This window comes from Leptopilina heterotoma, unplaced genomic scaffold, assembly GCF_015476425.1.
Source record: "Leptopilina heterotoma isolate Lh14 unplaced genomic scaffold, ASM1547642v1 Lhet_123, whole genome shotgun sequence".
NCBI classification, from domain to species: Eukaryota; Metazoa; Arthropoda; class Insecta; order Hymenoptera; family Figitidae; genus Leptopilina; species Leptopilina heterotoma.
Window position 1 is genome coordinate 1,155,542 of NW_025110842.1, and position 25,674 is coordinate 1,181,215.

The window sequence follows — 25,674 nt, forward strand, 5'->3', positions numbered from 1 at the left end:
AGTATAGACTCTGGTTATGGTTATAAATACATTCCTGGAGATTTCCAAGGGGAAATGGCGGAAATGAGAACCGTCCATCCTTCACTTGCCGAAGTTCCCCTAATACGTAAAGGCGAATTGACCGGAAATGACAAATTCGAGGTCAAAAAATACAGAGAGGTGGATTTCGACAGCGGGAGCATGATCGGACCTGACTACTTCGAGAATGAAGACGGCCTAATCTTTTCAGAACCCAAAGTCTTTGAATTCAATTTCGTAGAACAGGAACACTCCCTCCTGGATCAACCAAATCTGGTCTGCGGGAAGAATTGTCAAAAGTCCCCCAAGGAGCGTCTACAAGAAGCTGTCGATCTCGCCTTCGGGAAAATCCCCGAAAGTCAAGTTCGAAAGGAATTGCAAAAGTACGTCTTTCCCATAGGGGGCAAAACGGAACTCGACTTCATAAACGACTGGATTGGCAGATCACCGGATTCAAAAACAGAAATCCCGAAGTGGGCCCTACCTAACCGAATAGAAGAACCCGAGGTCTTCCACGAACTAACCCATCAGGAACTACTCGACACTACTCAACTAACCGAAAGCGAGTCCAAAGCAAGAATCACAAAAATCTACCCCAAGGAAAACAGACTCTTTTCCACCCTCGCGGAAATTGCCACCAACGACTACATCACCAAACAAGTCTTCAAATACCAACCGTTCGAGGACTATTTCGCCCTTCGGAACTACTGTGGCACCGGGTACAAAAGAATATCCGGCAATACACCCGAAGCGAACCGAATGAAAAATGCCATCTACAGATTAGCCATCAGACAATCCGAAGACAACAACTACGCGAAAAGATTATTTCGAGGCGAGTCGAGACTATCGGAAATTGTCGACGAACTATTCGTACCCGGTGAGGAATACACTCTCGACAGGTTCACATCAGTGACGACAGAATTCTCAACAGCGATTTCTTTCCTAGCTGGTAGAAAGTATCCCTACAGGCAAATCGTCTACGAAATGGAATTCCTCGAACCCTATTTACGAGCGAGGGTTGAAGGTCTATCGCGTCTAGACGAGAAGGAATCGATTCTATTACCAGGGACTAGGTTCGTTATCAAGGATGTGGAATTTGAGAACCGGGATCAAGACTTCGTGATTGTTAGATTGCAACAAAAGCCAAAGAATATCGCCGAATGGCAAATGGAAGTCATGACGGAAATTAAAAACCTAAAGGATTCTGGCACCGTTTTCTACGCTAAGGACTCTCCACTTAATTAGACTCGAATTCTCCATTCAGCAACAATTTCAGTATTAGTGATTTAATTCACAAAAAAATGTGATTTACAAAATAACCAAATCTCCTTCCGCATCGGCAAACTTTTAATATAAACATTCGAATCCCATAATTGTTATTCTATTGAAAATTAACATCGAAAGACTAATATAATATGCTACTGATTGTAATTTATTGCTAAACCACTACCACTGTACATAACCCCTAAGCGATCGTCCATATATTACGTAACACTTTTTGGGGAAAGGGGGGGTCAAGCTATTTGTTACAATAAACCAAAAAAAATTACGTAACGCTTCAGGGGGTGGGGGGTCAAGATATTTATTACACTCAGCCTAAAAATGGCGCTAATGTATTTGAAAATTTGTTACTTGGGAGAGGGGGGAGGGGTAAAATGGTAAAAAAAAAAGAGTTACATTTGACTATAAAATTCTAATTAAAATTAAACTTTCGAATTCTAAATAAAATTATGTATTATAAAAATAGAATATATTTTAATGCCTATAATAAACATTTTAATTTTATTCTACTTGAATTTACCTCTAGAAACACATCCCTCTCTCCATCACAAACTCACAAAGCGGTATCATCGGCACGTGTTTTAAAAGTATAATTTAATATAGTTTTTACTTTACAAAATAATTTTACGAAACAATTAAAATATATTCTTGAATAAAAATTTAACTTTGTAAATCATTGAAGGTTAATTCTTTCTTATATTACAAACTAATAGAAAATTTCCATTGTTAAAAGTATATATCAACATTGCTCAACATTACTTATGACAATGAACTCCTACAATGTATATAAGTAGATAATATCCAAATATTAAAAACGATAAGCATTTATTTATATTATTTGGAATACGTGAATAGTAAAAGAAATACTAACATCGCAGAGGATATAAATTCGAAATCAAAAACTCACTTCTTTGTATTAGAATGCAACAGTTGTGAATCGGAAAATAAACGTAGTAAAGAAATTTTTTCTTTTTGCTAATTTTCCATTTGGAGGGATGCAAAATTGAAATTTTGTCACATTAACAGAAATAATCGTAAGTTATTTTTTTGTTTATATAATTAATATAATTTTTTTCTATTTTTATCATTTTTCATATAGTTTATCATTTTATAAATATATAATCTTTTTCTTAAGGTTGGCTATTAATCTGTATTAATTTTTCGCTAGTGGGGCAAGACGTGGAAATCCTAACATTTCGGTCCCAAAAAAATTTCGCGAATTTAAAATTCATTTCTGCGAATCTTTATTTTTTACTGAAGATATTTTTGAAACTACAATTTAAGTATGCGAATCTTTTTTTTTACTGAAGATTCAGGGTGATAAACTAAGTTAGTAAAATTACTTTTATTTTTATATTGAGACCCAGCTCCATCAGAAAAGTAGTAAATTTTTTTGTTTTCTAATCCATGAATTTTTATAAGCCTGTTAAATTAACTTTTTTAGAAATAAATGTACAGAATTTGCATTGTGATCGTTACATTCAGAAACAATCACAGTACTATCGTGTTTTGGCTGGTCGTTTGAATCATGCTCTGAACGGTAACAAAACAAAAGGATGAACAGTAATTTGATGATTATTCCAATATTGTTTTTGTATTGAGTCCTGAACAACTGGTAGATAATTTTGAGAATAGTCGCCACTGACAAGAAATTCAGATTGTTGTAGATGTTTACATTCACGTTTCCCTGTTATGTTATTTTTCACAGAAATTAAATCTTTTTATCCAGGCATTACTCGACTAATCTCATCATCATAATAAAATTCTTTAACACGGGCAACGTTCTTTAAAATTCTGTCATGCTTATCCAGTTTTAAGAGATCGTAACAACACTTCTTTGGAACAACCGTGTTTTTAGAATTTCTTTGAGGATAACTACTACCATCACGTTCACTGAATCACTGATGCAAAATCATCCTGAAACACGAAAAATAAAATTAAACTTCATAAATTTAAATAATTAGACACAAAGCAATAATTAAATTCATTAAATTAAAAGTTCAATTCAATTAATAAAAAAAATTAACACAAACTTTCTTTCAGATAATGAATACAACAAATTTTACGAGTCCACTGGAATTTGCCCAAATAATTCCAATCTACACGTACGTCAACATTATCAGTAGTTTTCTGTTCGTCGAAAGTGAATTGACCGAAAATGATCTCTACAAACATATTCCAACAGTTAATGCACTTTATAAATATTTCAAAACACATAAACATAATAAAGGAAAAAAATTAGATCTGGTGAGAGGAATACTAACAAATACGGATCTTTACGGTTCGCACGCATACGAAGATCTCGACGAAACGTTCATCAACACAATGCTCGAGTACTTTGTCAAATCAGTTGTTTTTCAAAAATACCACAATATTTTCGGTTTCCTAGCAAACGTAACACTTGGAATGCAAAAAATCACCTACACTTCTGTAATCCAAGAAGCAACAACTAAACTGAGGGAAATGGACTTTGAAAATGAGTACGGACCCAATTCGAAACTTTCACCTTTAGCAGTTAAAAAAATAATAATAAAAATGATAGTACCTTTGTTTCCGGTACAAGAGAAAGATTTGGAAATTTTTTCAATTGATTACATTTACGCACAGGCTGGCCTAGCATTCTTTAGATCGAATGGCAAAAATGTTATGTTCTACTTGAAGGGTAATAGTTCCGAAATGTATTTATGGAAGCATGAGATGTATCAGAAAATACTGTTCGAGGAGTGCGTGGAAATGGGACATTTGGTTGAGCAATTGACACTGGCCAACAAAATTAACGCATCGGCGATAACAGTTTTCGCACTTCCGGCATTTTTGTACTATGTTCATAACCAGAAGGACAATATGACAGAAACAATTGGTATGATAATGAATACCCGGAGACATTGGTCAAGAGCTTTTCACCTACTCTTCAATTATTTGGAGTCCGAGTTGAATAAGGTGAAGCAATCACTGATACCAACCGAAGAAAGTGAATTTTATCAAGCAGTCTCGAATTTTAAGAATCGTTCCACAATCGCAAGGGAGAATATCCTAAAGTACTGTTTACAAACCGAGGAACTTGACCAAATGATCGAGAATTACAAGAATGATAACAATGACTACTACTGCAATAATTTTACAAATATCATAAAATTACCCGATCTGAGGGAACTTTTCATGCGACAGCTCAAGAATTTAAAACAAAAGTGCTATCGATTTGAAATGAAAAAATTAAAAGAGGCTTTCGGTGGTGATTTCATAAGGAAAATGAATCAAGCAGATGTGGAGATATACAATGGTATCTATATTGCCTTTCATGAGTCTGCTTTTCCGAAGCCACCCATGCAGTCTTTGGCTTATCCAAACATTGCCTTCAAATGCCACTTTCCGAAGAATGCCACAACCGAATATTACGCCCTCATACAGGAAGACAACAATCTTCGTCTAGTTAAGGAATCCGATAATCCGATGGAATTTCGTCAAAAACTAAATTTAACATTTCAGGTTTTTCGGAAAAGTGATTTCTTCTATAGGTACAAAACTGTTGATGAAAAATTCGAACTATTCCTCTCACGTCTTGCTTCGGAACAGACATCAAGAATTGGTAGATATTTAGAGAGGACAGGCTATGAAGAAACACGAATCGAATGGTGGAGGAACTTTGGATTATCCCTGGTGCCATTCTATAATTGTATTAACAGTATTTTTGACAATTGGATACCATTTTCGTACACCTCGTGTATTATTGATGCTTTTATGATGATCCCGATGATATCGACATATCTGCGAACGTCAAGTGTAGTAGCAAGGATAATTGCAATACCACTATCGTCAGTACGATCTTTATTATTCAAATTTACCATACAAGCAGTTTTGCAAAATTTCCGTTCATTCGCCACATTGGGTCTACAACAGTTTGTGAGCATATTCAACCAGAATTTTTACAAACAACTAGGAGCGAGTGTAATTCGTCTTGTCGATCCCGGCGTTGAAATGGTGTACAAGATCGGAACCAATGGATTTAAGTCAATGAAAACGGTCATTGAACATCTAAAAGAGAAATTTGTATTCTCCACCTCTTCGATAGAGGTTACTTTAGCGAACGCAATGGGGAAATTAAATAGAATGTTTCTCAAAGTAGGGCAAAGGTACGGTCGAAACGTTTACGTTAATTCCTTCGACGGGACGTCTGGTTACGGTTTTCGTTATCTCAACTTCGGGAGAGAAACTGCCGAACTACGGGGTGCGACACAAGGGGAAAATTCACCATACCTCCTGGATCATATAACCCCTGACAATGTGCGAATCTACCGAAAAGTTGACACCCTCGATTGGAAAGTGGAAGAAACGGATGTTATTTTCAAAGAAAAGGAAACAAAGCTATCGAATGAGATTACAATCGAAATGACCATCAGCCATGACGATGATCTAATTTTATGCGAAGGTGGTAACTTCCTCTGCATTGGACAAGTTAGAAGCACAACTCCAGACGTCGAAATTGATCGTCTTAGAACTTTAGGAATGGACGAACCGGAATTATTCTATCAACTTCAGAATGCAGAAAACTTTAAATCCTTTCAAATAAAGAATTCCGAACAGGCAAGAAAGAAAATTGAAAAACTCTACTCAACCGTCAGTGATCCAAGAGCAATCATATCATCATTTGCCGAGGAGATATTCCCCATTTACAAATCATCACAATTCTCCGCTGATCTTCAATTTGAAGACTTTCTCGCTATTCGCTATTACGGTCTCGATGGTTACAAGGAAATTCGCGGTGAATCCGATCTGGCGAAACGAATGAAAAACGCCATCTACAGATTGGCAATTCGTCAATCGCAAGATTCCATTGAAAATTATTCCACACTGTTGTATCGCGGTGAAAATTGCTTCCTCCAGGAGGTGGAAAAAATTTTCTACCCCGGAAGACGTGATTTTCAGTTTACACATTTCACTTCGACTTCGACAGATCCAATGATTGCGAAATCATTCACTTGCTCGTTTCCATGTGAAACGAGAGTTATGTACGAGCTGAATTTCGAAAGGCCTTACATGAGAGCAAATGTCGAGAAATATATGATCGAAATGGAAAGGGAGACTATTCTTCTACCTGGTACGAAATTCAAAATTAATGACATGACCTGGGAAGAGAAGAATGGAAGAAAGACATGTTTAACCGTAAAACTATCCTACGATTACGAGGCGATGAATTTAATAAATTGGCAGAAAAATATAATGAGTGAAATTAAACAACTAAAGGAGTCGTCAACAGTTTTTTATGTGAATGATTTAAAAAAATAGAAATTAAGCCTCACGATTACTTAATTATTAGACAACGATCAATTTTTCGGACCCAAAAGTCATTCTAGAAAAATACCTCTTAAAACAAAAATTAAAGAACACAAAAAAGATGTCTATAAAACATCAGTTAATCGCGTTAACAAAACACTTATTGGTTCAATAATCACAAATTTAATTTAGACAACCTGCGTATTTTAGAATAAACTGATATTTACTGCTGTGGAAATCTGCCCAAGTTAGCCTATAGTTAAAAAGTAAGGTCCAGCTGGGCCCCACTTGGGCTTCCCATTTTTTTTTTTAATATTAACATTATAATAAAAAAAAGCCGTAAAATTAAATATAACTATTGATAATAAAACCAGTTTTCAATTTAGCCTTTTATCCAACATTTTCTATTTTCATTTGTATTCAATTTTACCAATTTCCAATTTTGTCAATATAATTTTTTTTTAATTCTTACCTTTTATCCAATATAACCAATTTCCAATTTTGACTTTTATCTAATTATAGCCAACTTACAAATTATAACCAATTTTCCAAGTCCACTTTCACTTAATTTTTATTTTCCAGTATAAACATCAATAATAAATTATAGTATTTTTTAAAAATTAATTTACAATAATTGAATATTACATATTTAAGAATCAATTAAAACATCAAAATATGTCATTATTCTCATTACCATTGTTATTATTATTAACTTTCTTTATTGAAAATACATCACGGTGTAGTGACAGCACTTTCAGAAAAATTCTTACATAATAAAGTTATGACATATAAAAAGATAAGAAATTCATTACATAATAAAAATATGTAAATTATATTTGTCTAAAGAAAAAATGAGAAGAAAACAAATTTCAATAATAAAAAAAACTATTATTGTCAAAGTTTCAAGTACAATTCGTTTAACTTTCAACCAGAATAGTATATCTTTCGGATATATTATAGAAAAAAAAACTGTCTCAATAAAACAAAAAACTTTCCAAAATTTTCTCTTAAGAATTTAAATTCCACAAAAATGACGGTAAGATATAAATATATTTTTTTCCGATTAAATTATTATTTTGAAATAGTAAAAAAAAAAATAAAAAAAAAAATTTTCGCATATAATTAAATCTTTCACCTAGTGCCTAAATTATTGACAAATATTATTTAACGAAAAATATATAACGTTATCAATTATAAATAAATAAACGACATATGTTCAAGTATTATTTTTTTTAAATACTTTACAAAAAACTAATTTTTGCAAAAAATATTTTTAATATTTATTTACAAAAAAAGTTATCTTTTTTAAATTTCCAGAACTTGAAATCTATTTCTGTGAATCTTTGTCTTTTACTGAAGATATTTTTGAAACTACAATTTTAGTTTGCAAATCCATTTTTTACTGAAGATATTTTTGAAACTACAATTTCAGTTTGCAAATCCTTTTTTTACTGAAGATATTTTTGAAACTACAATTAAAGTTTGCTAATCCTTTTTTTACTGAAGATATTTTTGAAACTACAATTTAAGTTTGCAAAAATTTTTTTTTACTTTTATGAATTAAAATACAAAATAATTAGCAGCAAAACATTCTTTCAGATAATAATAAATACAACAAATTTTACCAGTGCACTGGAATATGCCCAAATTATTCCAATCTACACCTACGTCAACATTATCAGTAGTTTTCTATTCGTCGAAAGTCAATTGAACGAAAATGATCTTTACAAAAATATTCCAACAGTCAATGCACTCTATAAATACTTTGAAGTAAATAAAAAAGATTTAGGAAAGAAATTAGAGTTGGTGAGAAAAATACTAGCGAGCACGGATCTTTACGGCTCAAAGTCATACGAGGACCTCGATGAGACGTTCATCAACACTATGCTCGAGTACTTTGTCAAGTCCCTTGTTTTTCAAAAATTCAATAATATTTACGGTTTCCTAGCGAATGTAACAATTGGCATCGAAAAACCGACCTATATTTCTGTAATTGAAGGAGCGAGGTTGAAAATTAATGAAATGGAATTTGAGAATGAGTACGGACCGAAATCAAAATTGTCACCATTGGCGGCGAGGAGAATAATGATGGAGGTGATAGTGCCCATGTTTCCGGTAGACGAGGAAGATTTGGAAATTTTTTCAGTTAATTATATCTACGCACAGGCTGGTCTAACTTTTTTTAGGTCGAACGGCAGGAGTGTTAGTTTCTACTCTAAAGGTAATTATTCCGAAATGTACTTATGGAAGCATGAAATGAATCTAAAAATAATGTTCGAGGAGTGTGTGGAAATGGGTCACTTGATTGAACAAATGACACTGGCTAACAAAATTAACGCATCGGCGTTAACGGTTTTCGCACTTCCAGCTTTTCTCTACTACGTTAACAATCAAAGGGACAACATGACAGAAACAATTTGTAGTATAATGAACACACAAAGTCATTGGCTACAGGCTTTTCAGCTACTCTTCACGCATTTAGAGTCCAAGTTGAACAAAGTGAAGCAGTTAATGAAACCAACCGCGGAAAGTGAATTCTATCAAGCGGTCTCTAAATTTAAGAATCGTTCCACAATCGCAAGGGAAAATATCCTGAAGTACTGTTTACAAACCGAGGAACTTGACCAAATGATCGAGAATTACAAGAATGATAACAATGACTACTACTGCAATAATTTTACAAATAACATAAAATTACCCGATCTGAAGGAACTTTTTATGCAACAGGTTGAGAATTTAAAGCAAAAGTGCTACAAATTTGAAATGAAGAAATTAAAAGAGGCTTTCGGTGATGATTTCATAAGGGAAATGAATCAAGCAAATGTGGAGATATACAATGGTATCTATATTACCTTTCCTGAGTCTATTTATCCGAAGCCACCCATACAGATTTTAGCTTATCCAAATATTGCTTTCAAATGCTACTTTCCAAAGAATGACACAACCGAATATTACGCCCTCGTAAAAGAAGAAACCAAACTTTGGCTAATTAAGGAATCCGATAATCCGGTGGAATTTCGTCGGAAACTGAATATAACAATTCAATCATTCTACAGGAGTCACTTCATCTATAAATACAAGAGTGTGGATGAAAAATTCGGAACATTCCTGCAGATCATGGCTTCGCAACAGGTGGCAAGAATCGGTAAATATTTGGAGACTACTGGCTATCAAGAGACGAGGGTCGAATGGTGGAAGAATTTTGGTCTGTCACTGATACCATTCTACAACTGTATTGATAGTGTTTTTGATAAATACCAATCATTTGCGTACACTTCGTGTGTTATTGACAGTCTGTTGATGTTCCCCTTGGTATCGATGTATCTACGAACGTCAACTGCGGTCGGAAGAGTAATTGCACTACCCATACAGGCGACAATCCAGTCGTTCGTTCTGAAAGTCTCCTTACAGGCAATTGTGCGGACTTTCGTCTCCTATACCAGTGAAGGTGCCGAAAGGTTATTAGCAATCTTCGACCAGAACTTTTTCAAACATCTAGGTTACACTGTAATTCGCCTTCTGGATCCAGGCTTTGAACTTGTTTTCAAAATAGGAACGATGGGTCTGCTTTCGATGAAAGCGGTGCTTAGTTATCTAAGACAGGAATTTGTGTTCTCCACCTCGTCAATTGAGGTCATTTTAGCAAAGGCTTTGGTTACCTTAAACAAGGTCGTTCTCAAAGTCGGTACCAAGTACGACCGGAACGTCTACGTTAATTCCTTGGACGGTACCTCTGGTTTTGGCTTTAGGTACCTTAGACTAGAAGACAAGAACCAAATTGCCGAACTTAGAAACATTGGATCCAAAGAATCCCCCTACCTTCTTGATCACATCTCCAAGGACAATCAGCGAGTCTACAAGGAATTGAATCCAATTACTTGGCAGGTGGAGCAAACGGACATAATATTCAAGGAACCAATCGAAGAGGCATCATCCACGTCAACTTTTGAAATTAACATCATAAATGACGACAATCTAGTTCTATGCGAAGGTGGCAATTTTCTCTGCGTCGGCAAGAAGAAAGCCACTAATCGCGATACCGAAATCGCCAATTTGCAAACAATAGGAATGGACGAACCGGAACTCTTCTATGAACTCCAAAATGCGGAAGAATTCACCCCTAAGAAAATTAAAACCAAGGAAAAGGCGAAGAGTAAGTTCGCCAAACTGTACCCCAACCAAAATTCTGGAAATCGTGACATGTCAGTCTTCGCTCACAACATGTACAATCAGTACATGATGTCCCCGGCCATAAATAACCTCCAATTTGAGGATTTTGTCGCTATTCGTTACTATGGTACCGATGGCTTTACCTTAATTCGTGACGACACGGACGTTGCGAGACGAATGAAGAACGCAATCTACAGACTCGCGATTCGTCAGTCGCGTGATTTAATCGAAGAATATATTCCAAAATTATTTCGCGGTGAAGTTCGCGAAACTGAGGAAGTGGAAAAATTCTTTTACAATGGACGAAAGGATATGGTGCTCACGCAATTTACCTCAGCGTCAGAAGAACCGAGTGTTGCACGAATTTTTGCTTTGACGAAGTCCCAAACAAAGACGAGGATTATGTATCAAATGCGATTCGACAGACCCTATTTGAGAGCTAAAGTGAAAGATGTAATGGCCATAAGAGAAAGCGAAACAATTCTATTGCCGGGAACGAAATTTAAAATTGATGACCTAAGGTGGAAATTTGAGAATGATCGCAAAGCCGGTTTAACTGTTATTTTGTCCTACGATTACGAGAGTATGAATTTATTGCAGTCGCAAATGAATGTTATGAGTGAAATTAAAAAACTCCAGGATTCAGAAACTATATTTTATGTTGAAAATTTGAAGAAATAAAAATTCTTGTTGTATGATTAAAAATTTTGGGACTAACACACGTCTCTGATTGACTTCAAAGTGTATAAAACATTTAGTTCTTCTTAAAAACATACAAAAAAAAGGAAAAAAATAGTTTTCTTCATTTTTAGTTCAATTATTATATTTTGTTAAATTTTTTAAAGTAAATTTGTAAAGACAGCACATATTTATAAATTTTTATTCATTATACCTAATCTTTTAGTACTTTATGTACGAATGGGCACTGTCCGTATAAATGTTCTAAATAAATAAAAAAAAATTTCGACGTGTTTTGACCCCGGAAGTCCAAAAAACGGATTTTAAAAATTTGTCCCGATGTGTGTGTGTACTAACATTACATTTGCCTCAATATCTCAGAACGAGAAAGAGCTAAAGGCCTTAATTTTTTTTAAATTTTATGTCTCCTCGGGGGACATAAAATGAAAGTATTTTCAGCCCGATTCATAAAGTTTAACTATATTTTCTTTGCATTTTTCATTTTGTAAAAAAACGTTTTTTGGCCATAACTTAAAAAAAATGTTCGGACACCTATAAATGTTTTTCTTCAGTTTTGTAGAGTTTTTTTAGACGCATCTTTTGAGCTTCGATTGACCTCTTTTTGAACCTAATTCGGTCAAAAATTATCAAATTATTGGTATTTGAAAAATAAAAAATTGTGGAAAATATAATTTTGTCAACATTCTTGTTTATTAACTTATGTGTAATTACTAATTATTTAACTATTATAACCATGTTATAGAATATATAAAAACATATTTTTTGGACCAAGATTTAATAATTTTTAACTCTTTTATAAAAATTAATTCTTATATTTCAATTATTATTATTATTTCTATGAGGATGCAAAGTGTTTATGTAATGAACATTAAAATTATTAAAATGTACAACTTGACAGCGGTTTCTTCTCATGATATTGAAACATTCACCTTGTGCCTAATATATTAACGAAAACAATATAAGTCACAAATTGTATAAATAGACGACAGATGTTTCAAATGTGACGTATTTTTCAATGATAATAATTTAATTTTAAAAATTGTTGTAAAAATTTAAAAAATAAAAAAATTACCAACAATACTTAAGTAATAATTATTAAAAAATACTTCAAGAAAAACTAATTTTGCGAAAAACTATTTTTATCTATTTATAAGTCATTTTTTAATGCATGAGATAAAAAGAAATATTTAAAAAATATTTTGAAAAACCATTAAATTTCATTCTTATAGAAAGATAAGAAATTTGTTACAAAGTAAAAATATGTAAATTATATTTAACCAATAATAACGGAATAAAACAAATTTCAATTATTAAAAAATAGATTATTGTCAAACTTATGTCTGGAGTCATTGACAATTCGTTTAAATTCATCATTAATAACACAGCTTTGTAAAAAAAAATTTTCAAAGGTTTCTCCTAAAAGTTCAACTAAAAATTTCATAAAAATACCAGTAAGATGAAAATATAAGTATTTTATATTTATTTTTATTTTCAAATTTTTAATTTTTTCATTTACCATTAAGAACAAATCTGACGGATTGTAAATAGTATATTTATTCATTTTACATTGGTATCATTTCGTACTTTTTTATTTATTTTGAAAATTAATAATAATAATATTAGTGGTTAATAATTTTAAAATACTAATTTACAATTATTATCAAAGTAATAATTATTATTAATTATTATTAAAAATCTGTGTGAATCATCTCTCTGAATTTATTAAATTGCATAGAAATCCTGTTCTTCTTTATAATATACGTGTTGCTTACGTTTTATATTTTGATAAAAATACTAATTATTATTACAATTTGTTGAATTTCTTAATTGTTGTTACAATTTGTTTATAATTTGTTGTTAGAAATTGTTTGGTATTACAACTAGTTTGTTATTATAACTATTTGTTGTTATTACAATTACAATCTTCATAATTATTAGGGTGCCCAAAAAAATATCCGACTTTTAATTTTTTTTAATGCAACCTCGAAATATTGTTCTTCAATGAAAAATATTGAATACGTATTTTTTCTTTTTTAAATAAAATCATTTTTAAAGGTCGCGCTAGTCCATTTTTTATGAAAAAATTGATTTTTCCAGCTTTAAGTTCTGGAATAGTTAAAAACAATGTAAAAATTAGTTACTATGCACGTAAAATTATTTTCATACTTCTACCTTAAGTTTACAATGTTTCCAGCAAAGGAATAAATTACTTGCAAGGCATAAAGGACCTCAGAGTTGGCCATATTTTAGTTTTTCCGTAAAAGTATTTCCAAAATACCCACAAATAAATTTTTTAAATGACAAACATTGGTGGGATTTTGTGGTGGGATAAAAGTGCTTTCTCTAAATACTTTGGATAAATAATTAATAAACTTTCAATGGACATAAATCATCAAAAAGTGTAAAAATTGATAGTTTGAAAATGAAATACAAATAACACTGGCCTGCAAATTTTGACTTAATTCTGTTACATAAAAGATCACATCTAGATTAAATTTACGCATTTTCGATGTAGAAGACGAATCCGACCTTCAAAATGACCCATCACGTCAGGTTTTCTTGTAATATTGCCCTAAATTTCCAAAAAATGGCTAACTTGGTCATTTCACGAAACTTTTTTGGTTAACCAATTTTTTTTTCATTTTAAAAAATTGTATCGTCTAAGCTTTAAAACCTATTTTTTAAAATCGTTTTACGATTTTTTTAAAAAAAGTTACGTAGACTTGAAATTGTTTTTATTTAAGCAAATTTGAGGTGAGTCAGAATTCCTCAACTGTTTTTGTCAAAAAATGAATTTTCTCGAAACTTTGCTAAAATGTCACTATTATTATTAGTAGAAGTGTAAATATAATTTTTTTTTAATTTGATAGAATATTTTTTGATTTACGGAGTTTCAAAATGTTGACTTTTTTCAAAATATATTTTTTTCGATTTAATATATTGATAGGCAAAATTAATCAAATTATAAGTGTGAATAGTGATTTTTAAAGGGTTTTTTACGAACTACAAGCTGGCGATGAAAAAAAAATGTTTTCATTCAATTTGACTTATCAATATATTAAATCAAAAAATATATATTTTGATAAGGGTCAAAATTTTGAAACTCCGTAAGTCAAAAAACATTTTATTAAATTCAATAATATTTATATTTACACTTCCACTTATAATAGTAACATTTTGGCAAAGTTTCGAGAAAATTCAACAACATAATTTTTTTTTGACCTGGGCAGTTGAGAAATTTGCCTTAGGTATATAAAACAATGAAGGATGAGGTAAGTATTTTGAATTTTGAAATTAGTTTTTTTAATAAAAAAAGGATTACCTGAATTTAAACGTAATGAATGTTTTCCTTGAACAACAAAATGTATAGAATAATGTAATGCATGATTTTAAAAAGTAAAGTTATATTTTCTAATTTGTGTATAAAAACTTGTTTAAACAATTTTTTTTAAATGAATTACCAATATAAAAATTGATTATATATTTTTGTTAAAAATTGTGTTATTTTACCTGTACTCCGTTTCATATACTTACCTTAAACTTCAAAAGTTTGATATACCTACATTTATCTAAATGTAGCCTAAATAAAAACAATTTCAAATTATACGATGAAATTTTTCAAAATGAAAAAAAAAATTTGGTTACCAAAAAAAAATTTCGTGAAATGGCTAAATTAGACACTTTTTGGAAATTTATGTCAATATCACAAGAAATCCCGACGTGATGGGTCATTTTCAAACTATCAATTTTTACACTTTTTGATGATTTATGTCCATTAAAATTTTATTAATTATTTATACAAAGTATTTAGAGAAAGCATGTTTATCCCACAACAAAATCCCACCAATGTTTGACATTTAAATAATTTATTTGTGGGTATTTTGGAAATATTTTTACGGAAAAACTAAAATATGGCCAACTCTGAGGTCCTTTATGCCTTGCAAGTAATTTATTCCTTTGCTGGAAACATTGTAAACTTAAGGTAGAAGTATGAAAATAATTTTACGTGCATATTAACTAATTTTTACATTGTTTTTTACTATTCCAGAACTTAAAGCTGGAAAAATCAATTTTTTTATGAAAAATGGACTAGCGCGACCTTTAAAAATGATTTTATTTAAAAAAGAAAAAATACGTATTCAATATTTTTCATTGAAGAACAATATTTCGAGGTTGCATTAAAAAAAATTAAAAGTCGGATATTTTTTTGGGCACCCTAATAATTATATTATTTATAATTTTTCATTATCATTGTTATTATTATTATTACTCCTACTTAAAAAATACGTTCCAGTGACGATACAATACAAAATAATTAACAGCAAAACTTTCTTCCAGATAATAATGAATACGACAAATTTTACCAGTGCACTGGAATATGCCCAAATTATTCCAATCTACACCTACGTCAACATTATCAGTAGTTTTCTATTCGTCGAAAGTCAATTGAACGAAAATGATCTTTACAAAAATATTCCAACAGTCAATGCACTCTATAAATACTTTGAAGTAAATAAAAAAGATTTAGGAAAGAAATTAGATTTGGTGAGAAAAATACTAGCGAGCACGGATCTTTACGGCTCAGAGTCACACGAGGACCTCGATGAGACGTTCATCAACACTATGCTCGAGTACTTTGTCAAGTCCCTTGTTTTTCAAAAATTCAATAATATTTACGGTTTCCTAGCGAACGTAACAATTGGCATCGAAAAACCGACCTATAGTTCTGTAATTGAAGGAGCGAGGTTGAAAATTAAGGAAATGGAATTTGAGAATGAGTATGGGCCGAAATCAAAATTGTCACCATTGGCGGCGAGGAGAATAATGATGGAGGTGATAATGCCACTATTTCCTGTACACGAGGAAGATTTGGAAATTTTTTCGGTTGATTATATCTACGCACAGGCTGGTCTAACTTTTTTTAGGTCGAACGGCAGGAGTGTTAGTTTCTACTCTAAGGCTAATTCTTCCGAAATGTATTTATGGAAGCATGAGATGTATCAGAAAATACTGTTCCAGGAATGCGTCGAAATGGGACACTTGATTGAACAAATGACACTGGCCAACAAAATTAACGCATCGGCGTTAACGGTTTTTGCACTTCCAGCTTTTCTCTACTACGTTTACAATCAAAGGGACAGCATAACAGAAACAATTTGGAGTATAATGAACACACAAAGTCATTGGCTACAGGCTTTTCAACTACTTTTTATACATTTAGAGTCCGAGATGGACAAAGTAAAGCAAATAATGAAACCAACCGCAGAAAGTGAATTCTACCAAGCGGTCTCGAATTTTAAGAATCGAACCACAATCGCAAGGGAGACTATCCTAAAGTACTGTTTACAAACCGTAGAACTCGACCAAATGATCGAGAATTACAAGAATGATAATAATGACTACTACTGCTATAATTTTACAAACACCATAAAGTTACCCGATCTGAAGGAACTGTTCATGCAACAGATTGAGAATCTAAAGCAAAAGTGTATTCGATTTGAAGTGCAAAAATTAAAGGAGGCTTTCGATGATGATTTCATAAGGGAAATGAATCAAGCGGATGTGGAAATCTACAATGGTTTTTATGTTTTTCTTTCTATGGGTATTGCTCCAGCACCACCGGTACAATATTTGACTTATCCAAACATTGCCTTTAAATGCTACTTTCCAAAGAATGCCACAACTGAATATTACGCTCTCATAAAAGAAAACACAAAATTTCTTCTCATGAGAGAATCGAATAATCCGAAGGAATTTCGTCAAAAACTAGGAATTCCATTTGAAATTTTTCACCAAAGTTTTTTCCACTATAAATACAAGACTGTTGATGAAAAATTCGAAACATACCTGCAGCATGTTGCTTCTGATCAGGCATTCAAAATTGCCAAATATTTGGAGACTACTGGCTATCAAGAGACGAGGGTCGAATGGTGGAAGAATTTTGGTCTGTCACTGATACCATTCTACAACTGTATTGATAGTGTTTTTGATAAATACCAATCATTTGCTTACACTTCGTGTGTTATTGACAGTCTGTTGATGTTCCCCTTGGTATCGACGTATTTACGAACGTCGAGTTTGGTCGCTAAGGTAATTGCACTACCATTACAGGCAGCAATTCAATCATTTGTAATAAGAGCCTCCTTACAAGGAATTTTGCGTAATATCGTACCCTATGCAAGTGCAGGTGCCCAACAATTGCTGTCAATCTTTAACCGGAATTTTTTCAAACATCTAGGTATTACTGTCATTCGCCTTCTGGATCCAGGCTTTGAACTTGTCTTCAAAATAGGAAAGACGGGTCTGCTATCTATGAAAGCGGTGCTTAATTATCTAAGACGGGACTTTGAGTTCTCCACCTCGTCAATTGAGGTCATTTTAGCAAATGCTTTGGTTACCGTAAACAGGGTTGTTCTCAAAATCGGTATCAAGCATGGTCGGTACGTCTACGTTAATTCCTTGGACGGTACCTCTGGTTTTGGCTTTAGGTACCTCAGACTAGAAAACAAGAACCAAATTGCCGAACTTAGGAGCATTGACTCCAAGGAATCCCTCTACCTTCTCGATCACATCTCCAAGGACAATCAGCGAGTCTACAAGGAATTGAATCCGATTACTTGGCAGGTGGAGCAAACGGACATAATTTTCAAGGAACCGTTCCAAGAGGTATCATCCGCGAAAACTTTCGATATGACAATTATAAATAACTACAATTTAATTATGTGCGAAGGCGGCAATTTTTTCTGCGTCGGCAAGAAGAAAGACACTAATCGCGATACGGAAATCGCCAATTTGCAAACAATGGGAATGGACGAACCAGAACTCTTCTATGAACTCAGGGAAGAGTTCACCCCTAGAAAAATAAAGTCCAAGGAGAAGGCGAAGAAAATTATTGCCAAACTCTACCCGTACCAAAATGTTGGCGAGCGGGACATGGCAGTTTTTGCCCACGACATTTACGATCAGTACAAAATGTCCCCTGCAATAAATAACCTCCAATTCGAGGACTATGTCGCTGTTCGTTACTACGGCGCCGAAGGTTACGTCTTCATTCGTGACGACACGGACGTTGCGAGACGAATGAAGAACGCAATCTACAGACTCGCGATTCGTCAATCACGTGATTCGATCGAAGAATATAGCCCAAGACTATTTCGTGGTGAAATTCGCGAAACTGAGGAAGTGGAAAAATTCTTTTACAATGGACGAAAGGATTTGGTGCTCACGCAATTTACCTCAGCGTCAGAAGAACCGAGTGTTGCACGACTTTTTGCTCTGTCGACGTCTCAAACGAAGACGAGGGTTATGTATCAAATGCGATTCGACAGACCCTATTTAAGAGCTGAAGTGAAAGACTTAATGGTACTCAATGAACGCGAAACTATTCTATTGCCGGGGACGAAATTTAAAATTAATGAACTAAGGTGGAAAATGGAGAATGATCGCAAAGCCGGTTTAACTGCTATTTTGTCCTACGATTACGAGAGTATGAATTTATTGCAGTCGCAAATGAATGTTATGAGTGAAATTAAAAAACTTAAGGAATCGGAAACAGTCTTTTATGTCAAAGATTTAAAGGAATCAAAAAAATTATTTCAGAATAAAAATTTTTGGGTCTAGTACTTTTTTAAAGAGAAAAATTTATTTGTTATATTAATATTTATTTTCTGTTTCCGGTAGCGTTGAGTTGTGCACGCGTTGGTAAAGGGTTAAGAGTTTTTGGCAAAATTTTGAGTATTTTATTGAAGGGTAAGTATTGTAGTGTTAGAGATAACAGAGGAAAGAGTGGTGGTGAAAGTAAAAAGAGTGTATGTGTACGAGTGGCTAAGTGTGAGTGATAAAAAAGGTAAAGAAAGAAGTGGATATTGTGAGGTTAGGTTGCTTGAAGTGAGAGAAAAGATAGAGAGAAACAGTGGGAAAAATTATGTGATAAGGTAGATTTCTGGAATGGCTGAGTCTGATTCAAGTAGTATTCGAGAGAGTGAGAAAAAGGCGCGAATATTAAAAAAAGGGATAGGGAAGAATAGAAAGATTATGACGTGTGAAGACTGCATGGATTTAATGGAACTAGTGAAAATGTTGAATGAAGCAATGGAAGAGCGTTTTCTGAGAGTGAGGAAGAATTTTGTAACAGTTTGTGAAGCAGGTGATGAGAGGGTTAAAGAGATGGATGAATTAGAAGAGGAAATGGAAAGGATACAGGAAAAATGGAAAAGGTGGGCGAGTGAGATGGAAGCTTTTTAAAAGAATTATTTTCATAAATAAAATATGTCAAAATTAAGTTCAAAACATCATTTATATGTGCATTAATTTTTAAATTGAAATACTCAATAGTTCTTGTACAAAAAAATTATTGAATTCGTACAGAACGATAAGAAATTTAGTACATGATAAATATATGCATATTATATTTGTCCAAAGAAGAAAACAAATTTCAATGATAATAAAAAAGATTATCGTCAAACTTTCAAAGACAATTCGTTCACAAATATTTACAATACGTTATAAATCAGTCGAAGTAAAACAAAAAAATATTGTTTCAGTTTTTTCTTAAGAATTCCAATAAAAATTTCCCAAAAATACGGGTAAGATATAATTACATGTTTTATGTTTTTTATATTTTAATTTTTTAGTTAACAGTTAAGAAAAAATCTGTCGGACAGTAATAACAAAATTTTATTATATTTTTACTATTATTATATTATATTACACAGGACCACGAAGGGAAATTGAGGTGGATATGTTCTAAGCATAGGTGACCTTTATGTTTTTGGGGTCGCTGATTAAGATGCCGGTGTTCACGTCGGCATCAAAGTCAACTCAAGGTCAAACACCTCATTTTGCAATTATTAATTTTTTTGACCTCGGATTCGGAAAGAGCGGGAAATTTTACGTCCGAATACGTTTTGACCATTTTATATGAACCAACGTTTCAAGGTCAACTAAAGGTCATCTTGTTCTGGTGTAGGAAAAATTAAATATTTCAAATTAAGGTTTTTGACCTTGAAGGAATTTGTTTTAAAATCCATTCCTAGCTGACTTTCCGGACAAGAGAATAAAATCAAAATTTGACCTTCTAGATAACCTTTAATTGACCTTGAAACATCGGTTAATATATAAATTGTCAAAATGTATTTCGACGTAAAATTTCCCGCACTTTCCGAATCCGGGGACAAAAAAATTAAATAGTAAAAAAAATAATTTCCCTTTGCGGCTCTGTGTTATTTTTATAATTATCACATTATTATTATGAAATAATTATGAAAATCCAAATAAATTAACTAATTTTCTTATAATTGAAACTTTCATCTTTTGTCTAAAATATTAACGAAAACAATATACGTCATAAATTATATAAATAGACGACATATGCTTAATTAATAAACTAATTCATTTGTCCAACAACAACAACAATGCCTCTGAGACGCTTTCAATCGTCAGAGGAAATTCTGCCTGAACAACTTGGCAAGCGAAATGCCAACGACGAGACACGACTGGTACAATACTGGCATGATACTGACTCACACAACGACGCTTCTTGATTCCTCTCTTTCCTACTGCAAGCACGTTCTTTTCAAGGATTCCTTAATTTAGGGAAGAAAAATAATCTAAGACTATGCGTCTCTGCCATCTGGAATTTTCTTTTCTACTAACTAGCCGCGCGACACACATTCTTCACTACCAGTGGGTCACTCGCCAGTTCCGACTTTCTAAATTATCAAACCAATTAACGATCACGGTTCAGGGACAGATTCAATTTTATAAATTAAAATACAAAAAATTTAACAGCAAAACTTTCTTTCAGATAATAATGAATACGACAAATTTTACCAGTGCACTGGAATATGCCCAAATTATTCCAATCTACACCTATGTCAACATTATCAGTAGTTTTCTATTCGTCGAAAGTCAATTGAACGAAAATGATCTTTACAAAAATATTCCAACAGTCAATGCACTCTATAAATACTTTGAAGTAAATAAAAAAGATTTAGGAAAGAAATTAGAGTTGGTGAGAAAAATACTAGCGAGCACGGATCTTTACGGCTCAAAGTCATACGAGGACCTCGATGAGACGTTCATCAACACTATGCTCGAGTACTTTGTCAAGTCCCTTGTTTTTCAAAAATTCAATAATATTTACGGTTTCCTAGCGAATGTAACAATTGGCATCGATAAACCGACCTATATTTCTGTAATTGAAGGAGCGAGGTTGAAAATTAAGGAAATGGAATTTGAGAATGAGTATGGGCCGAAATCAAAATTGTCACCATTGGCGGCGAGGAGAATAATGATGGAGGTGATAATGCCACTATTTCCTGTACACGAGGAAGATTTGGAAATTTTTTCGGTTGATTATATCTACGCACAGGCTGGTCTAACTTTTTTCAGATCGAACGGCAGGAGTGTTAGTTTCTACTCTAAGGCTAATTCTTCCGAAATGTATTTATGGAAGCATGAGATGTATCAGAAAATACTGTTCCAGGAATGCGTCGAAATGGGACACTTGATTGAGCAAATGACATTGGCTAACAGAATTAACACCTCGGTAATAACCGTCTTTGCACTTCCGGCTTTTCTCTACTACGTTTACAATCAAAGGGACAACATGACAGAAACAATTGGCATGATAATGAATACCCGGAATCATTGGCCACATGCTTTTTTACAACTCTTCACTTATTTGGAGTCCGAGTTGAACAAGATGAAGCAATCAATGAAACCAACCGCGGAAAGTGAATTCTATCAGGCGGTCTCGAATTTTAAGAATCGTACAAAAATCGCAAGGGAGACTATCCTAAAGTACTGTTCAAAAACCGAGGATCTCAACGAAATGATCGAGAATTACAAGAATGATAACAATGACTACTACTGTCATAATTCTACAAATACCATAAAGTTACCCGATCTGAAGGAATTGTTCATGCAACAGATTGAGAATCTAAAGCCAAAGTGCATTCGATTTGAAGTGCAAAAATTAAAAAATGCTTTGGGTGATGATTTCATAAGGGAAATGAATCAAGCGTATGTGGAAATTTACAATGGTTTTTATGTTTTTCAATCTATGGGTAATATTCCAGTGCCACCGGAACAGATATTGGTTTATCCGAACATTGCCTTTAAATGCTACTTTCCAAAGAATGCCACAACTGAATATTACGCTCTCATAAAAGAAAACACAAAATTTCTTCTCATGAGAGAATCGAATAATCCGAAGGAATTTCGTCAAAAACTAGGAATTCCATTTGAAATTTTTCACCAAAGTTTTTTCCACTATAAATACAAGAATGTTGATGAAAAATTCGAAACATACCTGCAGCATGTTGCTTCTGATCAGACATTCAAAATTGCTAAATATTTGGAGACTACTGGCTATCAAGAGACGAGGGTCGAATGGTGGAAGAATTTTGGTCTGTCGCTGATACCATTCTACAACTGTATTGATAGTGTTTTTGATAAATACCAATCATTTGCGTACACTTCGTGTGTTATTGACTGTATGATGATGTTCCCCTTGGTATCGACGTATTTACGAACGTCGAGTTTGGTCGCCAAGGTAATTGCACTACCATTACAGGCAGCAATTCAATCATTTGTAATAAGAGCCTCCTTACAAGGAATTTTGCGTAATATCGTATCCTATGCAAGTGCAGGTGCCCAACAATTGCTGTCAATCTTTAACCGGAATTTTTTCAAACATCTAGGTATTACTGTCATTCGCCTTCTGGATCCAGGCTTTGAACTTGTTTTCAAAATAGGAACGATGGGTCTGCTTTCGATGAAAGCGGTGCTTAATTATCTAAGACGGGACTTTGAGTTCTCCACCTCGTCAATTGAGGTCATTTTAGCAAATGCTTTGGTTACCGTAAACAGTGTTGTTCTCAAAATCGGTATCAAGCATGGTCGGTACGTCTACGTTAATTCCTTAGACAGTACCTCTGGTTTTGGCTTTAGGTACCTCAGACTAGAAAACAAGAACCAAATTGCCGAACTTAGGAGCATTGATTCCAAGGAATCCCTCTACCTTCTCGATCACATCTCCAAGAACAATGAGCGAGTCTACAAGGAATTGAATCCGATTACTTGGCAAGTGGAGCAAACGGACATAATTTTCAAGGAACCAATCGAAGAGGTATCATCTACTTCAACTTTCGAAATTACAATTACAAATGACGACAATCTAGTTCTATGCGAAGGCGGCAATTTGTTCTGCGTCGGCAAGAAGAAAGACACTAATCGCGATACCGAAATCGCCAATTTGCAAACAATAGGAATGGACGAACCAGAACTCTTCTATGAACTCCAAAATGCGGAAGAATTCACCCATAAGAAAATTAAAACCAAGGAGAAGGCGAAGAGTAAGTTCGCCAAACTGTACCCCAATCAAAATTCTGGAAATCGTGACATGTCAGTCTTCGCTCACAACATGTACAATCAGTACATAATGTCCCCGGCCATAAATAACCTCCAATTTGAGGATTTTGTCGCTATTCGTTACTATGGCACCGATGGTTTTACCTTAATTCGTGACGACACGGACGTTGCGAGACGAATGAAGAACGCAATCTACAGACTCGCGATTCGTCAATCGCGTGATTTAATCGAAGAATATATTCCAAAATTATTTCGCGGTGAAGTTCGCGAAACTGAGGAAGTGGAAAAATTCTTTTACAATGGACGAAAGGATATGATGCTCACGCAATTTACCTCAGCGTCAGAAGAACCGAGTGTTGCACGAATTTTTGCTTTGACGAAGTCCCAAACAAAGACGAGGATTATGTATCAAATGCGATTCGACAGACCCTATTTGAGAGCTAAAGTGAAAGATGTAATGGCTATAAGAGAAAGCGAAACAATTCTATTGCCGGGAACGAAATTTAAAATTGATGAACTAAGGTGGAAAATTGAGAATGATCGCAAAGCCGGTTTAACTGTTATTTTGTCCTACAATTACGAGAGTATGAATTTATTGCAGTCGCAAATGAATGTTATGAGTGAAATTAAAAAACTTAAGGAGTCGGGAACTACATTTTATGTCGAGGATTTGAAAAAATAAAAAACAATTGCTTACTTAAATATTTTTTTCTTTTAAATTTAGAGTGTCGATTGAGAACTGACGGGAAGAGGTCATTGAGCAGAATGGCCTGACCCGAACAGAAAAAGCTGAATAAATGGGCGACACTTTGTTTAATTAAACTATGGACTTATGTTACAAGTTTATTTTTAGTTGTGCCCTGAATTGACCGAAGAATAAACTAATATTTGTTTGAGTTCACACACAAGATGGGTATTACTTTAGACTTGGAATTTCGTAATTGACGAATATAGATTTCGTACTGACTTCTGGTACACATTTGATGTTGATCACTTAGAAATGGATTAGATACTGATTTTTGGATCCAAATTTAGGCCCTTACATACACAGATCACATCCGTGTATCGACGTCCATAAGGTTGTAAAAAGATTGCTCATCGATGGGTGTTTGTCAGGTTTGCTTGGTAACAGGTGTAGTCTAATGTTACTTTAAGGTCACACACGTGGCATGTGACATTAAAAAAAATTAAATTAGACATATTTTCAGGGGATTTCCAGAATAGCTCTTAGATAAAAAAAATTTTGAATTCGTATAGAAAGATAAGAAATTTATAACATAACAAAAATATGTAAATTATATTAGAAGGTCCATGAAGTTTTAAACGTTTAAAAAACGAAAAATTTTAATTCTACCAGACCAATTTTTTTTTCACCCAGACTTAAAGGAAATGTATCAGGGAAGTCAGATGTATCATTGTTAACGTGTTTCGACTTCCGGAAGTCAGCCATCTTGGATTTATTACATTCCGTATATATCTCTTACATAGAGGTATACTAAATTATCGTTTAAACACCCGCCACCAATTTTTTTTTCCGCGAAATTTTTAAAGAATGTTTAGAAACACTCACTGAACAATTTCGAACAAATTTCGACTTCCGCAAGTCCGCCATCTTGGAAATAATAACCTCAAAAAATACTAAATCTGCGTTTATACACCCGCCACCAATTTTTTTTTCAGCGAAACTTTGAGGGATTGTTAAGAATGGTTCACTGAACAATTTCCAACAAATTTCGACTTCCAGAAGTCCGCCATCTTGGAATTAATAACCTCAAAAAATACTAAACCTTCGTTTAAACACCCGCCACCAATTTTTTTTTCAGCGAAATTTTCAGAGAATGTTTAGAAACACTCACTGAA

The 25,674-nt window shown here is 33.4% G+C and overlaps 3 protein-coding genes across 3 annotated transcripts; all 3 read left to right on the forward strand.

Annotated features, from left to right (window-relative positions):
- Positions 1-1,824: 1,824 nt before the first annotated feature.
- LOC122512624 lies at positions 1,825-7,066 on the forward strand. The gene is made up of 2 exons (XM_043628555.1): positions 1,825-2,333; positions 3,343-7,066. Exon 2 carries the CDS (start codon positions 3,346-3,348, stop codon positions 6,580-6,582), a length of 3,237 nt encoding a protein of 1,078 aa, XP_043484490.1. The 5' UTR covers positions 1,825-2,333; positions 3,343-3,345; the 3' UTR covers positions 6,583-7,066.
- Positions 7,067-7,482: 416 nt separating this feature from the next.
- LOC122512622 lies at positions 7,483-11,781 on the forward strand. Its single transcript, XM_043628553.1, has 2 exons — positions 7,483-7,606; positions 8,170-11,781. The coding sequence occupies exons 1-2, from the start codon at positions 7,601-7,603 to the stop codon at positions 11,419-11,421; spliced, it is 3,258 nt and encodes a 1,085-aa protein (XP_043484488.1). The 5' UTR covers positions 7,483-7,600; the 3' UTR covers positions 11,422-11,781.
- A 990-nt stretch (positions 11,782-12,771) lies between these two features.
- Positions 12,772-25,368, forward strand: LOC122512623. Its single transcript, XM_043628554.1, has 2 exons — positions 12,772-12,890; positions 21,245-25,368. The coding sequence occupies exon 2, from the start codon at positions 21,251-21,253 to the stop codon at positions 24,494-24,496; it is 3,246 nt and encodes a 1,081-aa protein (XP_043484489.1). The 5' UTR covers positions 12,772-12,890; positions 21,245-21,250; the 3' UTR covers positions 24,497-25,368.
- Positions 25,369-25,674: the final 306 nt, after the last annotated feature.

What these genes read in the sequence shown, in the direction of transcription:
- LOC122512624 (XM_043628555.1), top strand. Translation starts at nt 3,346, where the DNA reads ATGAATACAACAAATTTTACGAGTCCACTGGAATTTGCCCAAATAATT.
- LOC122512623 (XM_043628554.1), top strand. Translation starts at nt 21,251, where the DNA reads ATGAATACGACAAATTTTACCAGTGCACTGGAATATGCCCAAATTATT.